Raw genomic sequence first — 11328 nt, 5'->3', positions numbered from 1 at the left:
GGAGGAGCCGCCCGGTTCCCGAATTTCCCGGCTCTCAAACCCCTCCGGAGCTGCTCTGGATGTCCTCGGTGGGATCTGCAGCGGGGATCGGCCCCGGAACGCCGGGGGAGCTGAACATGCACGTTCCCTGCTGAACAAAGCCGTGTCCGAGCAGCACCGCAGCGTCGTCCCCGTCTCTGGCGGCTTGGGGGGGCACGGACACCCCAAGCCCAGTCCCGATCCCAAATCCAGCCCCACCCCAGTCCCAGCTCTGCCCCAGTTCCTGCCCTAACCCCAAGAGCATCACCAGCCCCCGTGCCCCGGGCGGGACGGGGACACCCCGGGCAGGGCGGCCGGGAGGGAGGGACGGGGGAGCGGCGCCCGGTCCCGGATCACGGCGGGATGTGGAGCGGAACAGCCAGGCGGGTGCCCTGACCGCGGGGCCGGGCCGGGGCAAGGACGGACACGGGCGGGAGCATCCCCCGGGGTTACGGGCAATGAATGCCGACAGAGCATCCCCCGGGAAAACGACAATGGACACCGAGACAACGACTACGGACACCGAGAGAAATACTATCGACACCGGCAGCCATGCCCGCTCTGCACCGGAGCCCCGGCACCGCCTCTGCCCCTCAGCGCCGTGACCGGCCGGGCCGGGGGAAGGACGGACACCGCCCGGAGCATCCCCGGGCCGAGGAGGGCGGAGATGTCCCAGCCCCGGTCCGGCCCTGCCCCGGTGCGAGGCGAACGCTCCCGGTGACAGCGCCCGGTACGCCCAGGCCCCGCCCCTCCCGGAACGCTCTCAGCCAATCACATCGCTCCGTCCCGCTCCAGCCCCGCCCCTCATTATTCCCCAACAAAGCAAAGCGCTCCATGCCCCGCCCCTCATTGTTGGCGCTCGGATCCCATTGGCTGCGGTCGAGAGGGCGGGGCTAAGCATGCGTATATAAAGCGGTGGCGGGGGCGCCGGGCTTAGTTCGGTTCGGGCGGCGGCATCGGAGCGGGCCGGGAGGAGCGGAACATCCAACACCGGAGCACCGGCCGAGCCTTCGGAACCCTCAGCCCCGGAGCTCCGGCACCTCCTGAGCCCTCGGACCCGCCCGCCCAGAGCCCCGATACGGGGCGGTCTTTGGAGGGAGGTTGGGAGGGACCGGGATCCGCCGATGCGCCGCTTCTCGCCGCCCCTGCGCCTTTTCTCACCGCCACCTTCTCGGTACCGGCCCCTCCAAACGGGAGCGGGATCGGCACCGGGACCACCCCCGGCTCAGCAAAGGTAAGGAGCGAGACCCGCCGGGGCACCGAGGGACCACGCCGGGCCCCCCCAAACCGGAGGGGCTCGGCCACCGCCCCGGCCTGGCCAAGGTAAGGGGATGGAGAACACGGCACCCCCAAACTGGGGGGTCGGACACCACCCCCGGCTCAGCAAAAGGTAAGGACAGACAACCCGGGGCACCGAGGGACCACGCCGGGCTCCCGGATTGGGGGCTCGGCCACCGCCCCGGCCTGCCAAAGGTAAAGGACAAAATAAAATTGGCAAAAATCACATAAAATGCTGTGGCTGATCTCTGCTGGTTCAGTGCGTCGCTCGCCACCCGCACAAATCACAAAGCCCCCACAAGAGTGGGGCTGGGACCCCCAGAGACCCCTCCCCATAAAGCCAAGCACCCCAGAAATTGGGCTGGGACCACCAGAAATAATAAATAATAATACCCATTCCCCAGGATGGAGCACAGGGCACGAGGTGGGGTTCACGCCCAGGGGGGCAGCCCTGGGCCCCTCCTGGAGCTCTTTATTGTGGCGGGGCAGGCTCAGCCCTTGGGGGCCGAGGTGAAGATGCGCAGGCCGTGCATGTGCTTGATCTCCTCGCTCAGCGCCTGCGGGGCAAGCGCAGCTCAGGGCACATCCATCCCCTCTCTCTCCTATTCCCTCATAACCCATTCCCTCTCCCCTATTCCAGCTGTTCCCTTTCCCTCTCTCCTCTCTCTCATTCCCTCTCCCCATCCCTCTCCTCCATTTCCTCTCTCCCATTCCCTCACACCCATTCCAGTTATTCCCATCCCCTTTGTCCCATCCCCCTCCCCCTTTCCCTCTCCCCCATTCTCTCTCCCCTATTCCAGCTGTTCCCTTTCCCTCTCCCCATTCCCTCTCTCCATTCCCTCTCTCCTATTCCAGCTGTTCCCTTTCCCTCTCTCCATTCCCTCTCCCCTATTCCAGCTGTTCCCTTTCCCTCTCCCTGTTCTCTTTCCCCGTTCCTCCCACCTGTGTCACCATCCTGTGCTGCTGCACCGGCCGCTTCTCCCGGAACTCCTCCGACTCCACGTGGATCTCGTACATGTCACCGCAGCCTCCTGGCAACCAGGGCAAATTAATGCCAATTAATGCCAATTAAAATCCATTAAAGTGAATTAAAGTCAGGGATTGAGCACCCTCACACTCCTGCCCCGTCTGGGGATGCACACAGCCTGAGGGAGCGGGAGACTGAGTGGGTTTAAAAAAATAATCTGGGTTTAGGGCAACCAAGAGTGGGTTTAGGACAATAAAAACCAGGTTTAGGGCAACAAGAATGGGTTTAGGGCAATAAAGAGCGGGTTTAAGGTAGAAAGAGTGGGTTTAGGGCAACCAAAAGCGGGTTTAGGACAATAAAGAGCAGATTTGGGGCAACCAAGAGTGGGTTTCGAGTAATAAAGAGCAGGTTTAATACCACAAAGAGTGGGTTTAAGGTAGAAGGAGCAGTTTAGGGCAATAACGCGTGAGTTTAGGGAAACGAGGAGAAGGTTTAGGGCAATAAAGAGCAGGTTTAAGGTAATAAGTGGGTTTGGGGCAACCAAGAGTGGGTTCAGGGCAATAAAAAGCCCGTTTAGGGCAATAAAAAGCAGGTTCAGGGTAATAAAGAGCAGGTTTAGGGCAATAAAAAACCCATTTAGGGCAACCAAGAGCGGGTTTAGGCCCACAAAGAGCAGGTTTAGGACAATAAAAGCAGGTTTAGGGTAATAAAGAGCAGATTTAGGCCCTACCTGAGATGTCCACCACCTTGATGGCCGAGGCCCGCGGGAACTTCTCCCTCAGCAGCCGCGCCAGGCGCGACTCCCCATCGGTAGCGGAGGCCAAACCCCGCCAGGAGCGGCAGCGCAGGAACAGCTGCGGGGAAACGGCCCTGAGAGCCCCGGGGGGACCCCAAAAACACCCCGGGAACGGGGGAAGGGGAAGGGGCCGGAGGGGGGCACAGGGAGCTGCGGAGCCCCGGGAGATGCGGGAGAATCGGGAGAAGGAGGGGCGGGAACGGGAGCTGCCGTCACCGGAGGACCGGGCGGTGGGAGCGGGGCTGGGGAAGGGCGGGAGGGGTTACCCGTGCCTGGGGATATTGCGAGGAGCGGGAGCGCCGGGAGCGGTACGAGGAACGGGGGAGCGCCGGGAGACGGTGGGGAACGGGCCCGGAGATGGACACCGGGAGGGGGCCGCGGCTACCGGCACCGGGGGGACACAGGGACAGGGACAGAGGGACAGAGCGACACGGGCACTGACGGGCACTCACCGGGCCCCGGCTCAGCCCCGCCGCCGCCATCCCGGGGCGCGCCCGGGGTCACCTCCGCCTCAGCCAATCAGAGCGCGCCGCTGGCCAAAGGGGCGGGGCCAGCGCTGCGCCCTCATGAGCGCCCCCCGGCGGCGCGGAGGACTCGGAGAGACCGCGATGGTCCCGAAAGGGAACCGAGAAAGGGCCCCGGCCTGAGCCCACAAAATTCCCCCTCCTGAACCCACAAAATTCCCCCTCCTGAGCCCACAAAATTCCCCCTCCTGAACCCACAAAATTCCCTCTCCTGAGCCCACAAAATTCCCCCTTCTGAACCCACAACATTCCCCCTCCTGAGCCCACAAAACTCCCTCTCCTGACCCCACAACATTCCCCCTCCTGAACCCACAAAATTCCCCCTCCTGATCCCACAAAATTCCCCCTCCTGACCCCATAAAAAGCTCCCTCCTGACCCCAAAAAAGGCCTGTCATCACTCCATAAAAAGGCCCCTCATGACCCCAAAAAAATTCCCCCTCCTGACCCCACATGGGGTCTCATCCTGACCCCAAAAAATCCCCTCCTGACCCCATAAAAAACTCCACCCTGACCCCATAAAAAGCCCCATCATGACCCCATAAAAAGCCCCCTCCTGATCCCATAATGGATCCCCTCCTGATCCCACAAAAGGCCTCATAGTGACCCTACAAATGGCTGAACCCTGACCTCACAAAAAGCCCCCACCTGACCCCAAAAAAGCCCCCTCTTGACCCCTCAAAAGGTCCCATGCTGATCCCAAAAATCCCCACCCTCACTCCACAAAAAGCCCCCACCTGACCCCAAAAAAAAGCTCCCACTTGTCTCCACAAAAAGTCACTCCTGACCCCATAGAAGGCATCATCCTGACCCCAAAAAAGACCCCGTCCTGACCCCAAAAAAGTCGCATTCTTCCCCCCACTCCATTCCCATATCCAGGGTCCCATTCCGACCCCCAAAAGGATCCCAAAAAGATTTCATCCCCCTCTCATCCCATAGATAGAGCCCCCATCCTGACCTACCCCCAAAGGACCCCAAATTCCCATATCCAGAGCCCCCAATTCCAAAAACCCCAACCCCAAAAACTCCAAAAACCCCAATCCTGCTCTCAATTCCCATTCCCAGATCCCCCAATCCCACAAACCCAAATCCCAAAAACCCCAACCCCAAAAACCCCAAGAACCCCAACCCCAAAACCTCATACCCCAATCCCAAAACCCCAAAAAAATCCCAATCTCAAAACCCCAATCCTGCCCCAAATTCCCACACCCAGACCCCCCCAATCCCAAAAACCCCAACCCCAAAAACCCCAAGAAACCCAATCCCACAGAAATTGCAGCCGAGCCTGGTGTTGAGTGCAAAAAATAAATATAAAATTTATTAAAACACCCACAATATTTTAAAGGTATCGGGAATAATAACACAGCCCAACTCAGAATAAAATACAAATTAAAAATAAACAACAACAGAACAAAAAAACCCCAAAAAAACAAAACCAAAACCGGAGGGGAGGATCCAAACTTGCGATTTTTAGGAATCCTAACAAATAAATTCATTGAAACATCGGGGGGGGGGAAAGAAAAGGAGGGAAAAGGGGGAAAAAACAACACAGAGAGAAAGGGAAAAATGATACAAAATAAAATTATCGGCATCGATTTCCTGTCCTAGGAGTATCTACAGTTTAATTACATGTTAATTAATTCATTAATTAATTAATCCTATTGCCTTGAGACGTGGGAAAAAATTCTACCGCTCCTCGATCCGCCCCCAAACTTCATTTCAAGTAACCCAGAGCGAGCCCAGCCAGGAACCCCAGAGGGGTCGGGACAACCCCGGTGCCTCCCCGCAGCTGCTGCCGACCCCACAGCGCCCCAAAAAGCGCCGGAACAGCCCAGAGAAAACTGCAAAAACACCCCAAAATAAATCCTAAATAACGCCGGAACAGCCCAGAGAAAACTGCAAAAACACCCCAAAATAAATCCCAAATAATGCCGGAATAGCCCAGAAAAAATCCCCAAATAAATCCCAAATAATGCCGGAATTGCCCAGAAAAAATCCCCAAATAAATCCCAAATAACACCGGAACAGCCCAAAAAAAACTGCAAAAACACCCCAAAATAAATCCCAAATAACGCCAGAATAGCCCAGAAAAAATCCCCAAATAAATCCCAAAAAGCACCAGAACAGCCCAGAAGAAATCCCAACATAAATCCCAAAAAGCACTGGAATATCCCCCCAAAAAATCCCCACAAAATACATCCCAAAAAGCACCAGAATACCCCCCAAAAAATCCCCAAAGGAATCCCAAAATACATCCCAAAAAAACTCCCCAAAAGAAATCCCAAATAACACCTGAACAGCCCAAAAGAAATCTCAAAATAAATCCTAAAAAGCACCGGAACACCCCAGAAAAAATCCCCAAAAAAATCCCAAAATAAATCCCAAAAAGTGCTGGATTGCCCCAGAAGAAATCCCCAAAAGAAATGCCAAATAATGCCGGAACACCTCAGAAAAAATCCCTCAAAAAATCCCAAAAAGCCACAGAACATCCCAGAAAAAAATCACCAAAAAAACCCACCAAAATAAATCTCAAATAACACCTGAATTGCCCAAAAGATATCCCAAAATAAATCCCAAAAAGTGCCAGAATACCCCCCAAAAAATCTCAAAATAAATCCCCCAAAAAATCCCAAAATAAATCCCAAACAATGCCAGAACCCACCAAAAAAGTCCCCCAAAAATCCCAAAAAAACCTGGTGGAATACCCAAAAAAATATCCCCAAAACTCGCTGGAATACCCCAGGAAAAAATCCCAAAATAAATCCCAGATAATGCTGGAACACCCCAGAAAAAAATCCCTGAAAATATCCCAAAAAAATCCCCAAAAAATCCCAAAAAGCGCCGGAAGAGCCGCCCCGCCTACGGCCCAATTCCCAGATCCCAGAAGAAACGAGACTCAGGTTGTGAATTTGGAATTGCCATGGTGCAAGAAAATAAAATAAAATAAAATAAAATAAAGTAAAATAAAACAAAATAAAACAAAATAAAACAAAATAAAATAATAAAATAAAATAATAAAGTAAAATAAAATAATAAAGTAAAATAAAATAAAATAAAGTAAAATAAAATAAAATAAAATAATAGCATTTAAAAGAAAAAAATCCAATAAAATAAAATAAAATAAAATAAAATAATAAAGTAAAATAAAATAAAATAATAGAATTTAAAAGAAAAAAATTCCAATAAAATAAAATAGAATTTCCAAAACAAAATAAAAAAAATTGAATTTAAAAAATTCCAAATAAAATAAAATAAAATAAAATAAAATAACATTTCCAAAATAAAAAACCCCACTGACCCAAAACCCCTCCTCGCTCCCAGAACCCAAATGAGGAAATTGCGGCGGGGTCGAAAATCCCTGAAGGAGGCGCAGAAATGGGGAAAACCCGGGCGGGAAAGGGAAAAGGGAAAAGGAGGGAAAACGGAGAGGATCCTGGATCCCAGAAATTCAGGAGAGGACCCCAGAATGCGGGAAAGGATCTCAGAAAGGATTTTGGAAATGTGGGAGAGGATCCCTGATCCTGCACGAGCTGCACCCGGGGCTGGGGCTGAGGTATCTGCTGGGGGGCGCGGGGGGGAAGTAGCACCAAGAAACCCCAAAAAAAGGAAAATCAACCCAAAAAAAGGGGAAGGGGAAAGAGAGAGGCGGGAGGAGCTGGGGGAGGCGGGAGGGGATGAGAGCGAGGAGCTGGGGGAGCCTGGACACGGCTGGACACGGCTGGACACGGGATGGACACGGGGTGGACGTGAGATGGACACAGGCTGGACATGGGATGGACACGGGATGGACATGGTGATGGACACGGGATGGACATGGGATGGACAGGGTGACGGACCTGGTGATGGACATGGGATGGACACAGTGATGGACATGGTGATGGGCACAGCGATGGACATGGGATGAACACGGGATGGACACGGGACGGACGTGGTGCTGGCGCAGGGCTGAGCACCAGGAGCACAGGGTTGGTTACTCAAGGTTGGTGCTGAAGGGGAACAGCACCAGGACTGAGCTTGGCCAAGCGGTGCCATGGGGGTGCCCAACCACTGTGTCCATGCTCTGGGCAACCACCGTGTCCGTGCTCCGTGCCCAAGCACCATGCCCATGCTCTGTGCCCAACCACCGTGTCCATGCTCTGTGCCCAACCACCATATCCATGCTCTGGGCAACCACCGTGTCCGTGCTCCGTGCCCAAGCACCATGCCCATGCTCTGTGCCCAACCACCGTGTCCGTGCCCATGCAGGGTGAGCAACCACTGTGTCCATGCTCTGTGCCCAACCATCATGTCCATGCTCCGTGTCTGAGCACCATGTCCATGCTCCATGCCCAACCACCATGCCCACACGCCAAGCCCACATGTCCAAGCCCCTTGGCCGAGCGCTGTGTCCACACACCCCAGCCCAGCCCCACACCCACACATGTCTGAGCACCGTGTCCGAGCACCGTGTCCGGGGTGTGTGGCCAAGTGCCGTGTCCACGCCTGAGCACCACCATCGAGCACCACGCTCAAGCACCACGTCCACACCACGTGGTCAAATCACATCGTGGCCGAGCACCATGGGCCACGTCCAAGCGCCACGGCAGAGCACGGGTCTAGGAGCCATGGCCAAGCACCAAGCAGAGCACCCGTGCCCATGTGCCACCTCTGAGCACGGTGTCCACCCATGTCCCAGCACCACGTCCACAGTGCATGGCCAAGCACCAATGTCCACTCACCATGTCCAAGCACCATGTCCACCCAGTATGTCCGAGCACCAATGTCCACTCACCATGTCCAAGCACTGTGTGCAAGCACCAATGTCCAAGAACCAATGTCTGAGCACCTTGTCCAAGCACCAGGTCCATGCACCATGTCCACACACCCTGGCTGAGCACCATGTCCACACATCATGTCTGAGCACCATGTCCGAGCGCCACGTCCACGGCGGCATGGCTGAGCACCGTGCCCGAGCACCATGTCCATGCACCGTGTCCGAGCACTGCGGTCAAGCACTGTCCACGCGTCATGTCCACACACCACAGCTGAGCACCACGTCCATGGTGCATGGCTGAGCACCATGCCCGAGCACCATGCCCATGCACCATGTCCGAGAACCATGTCCGAGCACTGTGGTCAAGCACCGTGTCCACACACCACGTCCATGCACCATGTCCGAGCACTGGGGTCAAGCACTGTGTCCACACGCCACGTCCATGCACCATGTCCGAGCACTGGGGTCAAGCACCATGTCCACACACGATGTCCGAGCACCACAGCAGAGCACCGTGCCCAAGCACCATGTCCATGCACCAAGTCCAAGCACCAAACACAGCACCATGTCCGCACACCGCGTCCGAGCACCATGTCCATGATGCGTGTCCGAGCACCATGTCCAAGCACCGTGGTCGAGCACCATGTCCATCATGAGTGGCCAAGCACCGGGACCAAGCACCATGTCCAAGCTGTCCAAGCACCATGTCTGAGCACCACGTCTGAGCACCACGTCCATCATGTGTGGCCAAGCACTGGGACCAAGCACCATGTCCAAGCACCACACCCGAGCACCATGTCCGAGCACCATGTCCACAAGCAGTGGCCGAGCACTGTTCCTGAGCACCACGTCCATGACCACGCTATGTCCATGACCTGTGGCCGAGCACCATGACCGAGCACCACGTCCATGACCACGCTATGTCCGTGACCCGTGGCCGAGCACCGTGACCGAGCACCACGTCCATGACCACGCTATGTCCATGACCTGTGGCTGAGCACCATGACCGAGCACCACGTCCATGACCACGCTATGTCCATGACCTGTGGCTGAGCACCATGACCGAGCACCACGTCCATGACCACGCTATGTCCATGACCTGTGGCCGAGCATTGAGCCTGAGCACCGAGTCTGAGCACCACGTCCGAGCACTTATGGCCACACGCCATGTCCGAACAGCCTGTCCATGCACAGTGGCCAAGCACCATGACCACAAACCCGGCTGAGCACCCTGTCCAAGCACCATGACCACAAACCTGGCCAAGTGCTGCAGCTAAGCACCATGACCAAACACCTGGCTGAGCACCCTGTCCAAGCATGATGACCACACACCTGGCTGAGCACCCTGTCCAAGCACCATGACCACACACCTGTCCAGGCACTATGGCCAAGCACCATGACCACACGGCTGACTGAGCACCCTGTCTGAGCACCATGACCACACACCTGGCCAAGCACCATGACCACACACGTGTCCGAGCCCTGTGGACCCTTGGCCAAGCCCTGCACCTGGACATCACCTCCAGCACCTCATCCTGGGACCCGCAGGGAACGGCTCCATCACGACCCCGGCCGGCGGCACGCCTCGGACGCGGCGCCTCTTTCAGTTTGCATAAACCCAACCGGCTCCCGGCACGCCTCGAGCTGTCGCTCCGGAAAGGTAAACTTCCTTCTCAACGACATTGCTTAAATTTTGTATTTTTTTTTTTGTTTTTGTTTTTTTTTTTTTATCTTGGTTCCTTAATTTGATATATACATTAGTAGCACCTCAGCGAGATGGAATCAGGCAGAAGCGTGATACAGTTTGTTAAAACACCATAGCACCGTTTGTATTACAAGATTTCATTTAATAAAAATATGCCTTATAGAGCCCACAAAGCGTACTCCAGTATTAAAAGGAAAAATCAGCAATTGAGGCACCTCAGGGATTCTGGTTTCCTTCTCCTTCCCATGCCTCATCCCGAGAGCATCGAGATGGAGGGGGACCCAAATTGCATCCCTCGTTTCCTGCCCGAGGCGAAGCACCGCGGCCAGAAAAACCAAAGCGGGACGGAGGAGCCGGTCGGGGCTCCCCGCGCCGAGCCCTCCCTGGGGTTTCCACCACGGCTGTTGTTCTAGCACCATTGTGGCCACGACCTGCTGCAAAACCAGGTCCCCACATCCCACTCGTTAAAAACATCCCTCCCCGCCGAGCTCCGCGACCCCCGCGGCCTCGGCACGGGCGGGACGAGCGCGGCCGCCGGGACGGGTAAAGGGAAAAAAGATTTTGCTTGGAAACAGCCTCTCAGCAGCAAGGGGTAAAGAGCTGTGCATAGATTTCGAGTTTGTGTAGAAGTCTGAAGCGTGCGAATTCGTAATGACTGAGAGTTGAGGTAGGTTAGACAAAGTTTATGTAGTGTAAAAACGTTGAGACTGCAGCAGTTCTCGCTCCCCGACCCGCGGCGCCGGCAGCTCCCCGCTCTCCCGGGCTGAACCGGACCGACCCCTCCCTGCACCGAAAAACCTCTGAGGAAGCAGGACTTAGACAGGTTACACGGACCATCGCCTTCTCCCAGCGCTCCTTCCCCTCCAAGGCACCCCCGTCACGCCAGCCAGAGACCCCGGGCGACAACAGCGGGGCCGGCACCCGAACCCGGCCCCGCATCGTCCCCGCTCCGCGCCCCCAAGCACGGCCACGCGGCGGGTCCCCGGCGTCCCTAGAATCTGACTCTTACAATCCTGATATGCTATTGGGTATTTCTAAGAAAAGCGGGAATAGCTCGTTGAGTTTCCTTGTCAAATATACGCGACTTTACAGATTACGGTTAAAAAACGAACAGAAAACATAAAAAAAAACCAAAAAAAAAAAATATTAATGATGAAGGACGGACAAAGCATGTTAAATATTCTGCCAGTATTTACAGTTCTCCCACGATACTCTTGTTTAAAACATACTGCTTCAAGTTGGGGGGGAGTGGGGGGAGAGGAAAGAGGGGAGTTGTTTGCTTTTTTAAG

At 55.2% G+C, this 11328-nt stretch overlaps 1 protein-coding gene across 1 annotated transcript; it reads right to left on the bottom strand.

Annotated features, from left to right (window-relative positions):
• Positions 1 to 1721: 1721 nt before the first annotated feature.
• Positions 1722 to 3586, bottom strand: BOLA3 (bolA family member 3). Its single transcript, XM_054289240.1, has 4 exons — positions 3512 to 3586; positions 2994 to 3117; positions 2239 to 2327; positions 1722 to 1853 (listed from the first exon to the last, which is right to left on the bottom strand). Exons 1-4 carry the CDS (start codon positions 3539 to 3541, stop codon positions 1788 to 1790), a joined length of 309 nt encoding a protein of 102 aa, XP_054145215.1. The 5' UTR covers positions 3542 to 3586; the 3' UTR covers positions 1722 to 1787.
• Positions 3587 to 11328: the final 7742 nt, after the last annotated feature.

This window comes from Melozone crissalis, unplaced genomic scaffold (assembly GCF_028551555.1).
Source record: "Melozone crissalis strain CALT ecotype California unplaced genomic scaffold, PUWL_Pcris_2 ptg000064l_1, whole genome shotgun sequence".
Lineage (NCBI taxonomy): Eukaryota > Metazoa > Chordata > Aves > Passeriformes > Passerellidae > Melozone > Melozone crissalis.
Note: the sequence above shows the minus strand (reverse complement) of the source record. Positions and strands in the feature narration are given on the sequence as shown.

Excerpts from the sequence above, each read along its gene's own strand:
- BOLA3 (XM_054289240.1), bottom strand. The coding sequence starts at position 3,541 with ATGGCGGCGGCGGGGCTGAGCCGGGGCCCG. Across the intron at positions 3,118-3,511 it reads CGGGGCTGAGCCGGGGCCCG|CTGTTCCTGCGCTGCCGCTC; the intron begins GTGAGTGCCCGT and ends GTTTCCCCGCAG. Across the intron at positions 2,328-2,993 it reads CAAGGTGGTGGACATCTCAG|GAGGCTGCGGTGACATGTAC; the intron begins GTAGGGCCTAAA and ends CCTGGTTGCCAG.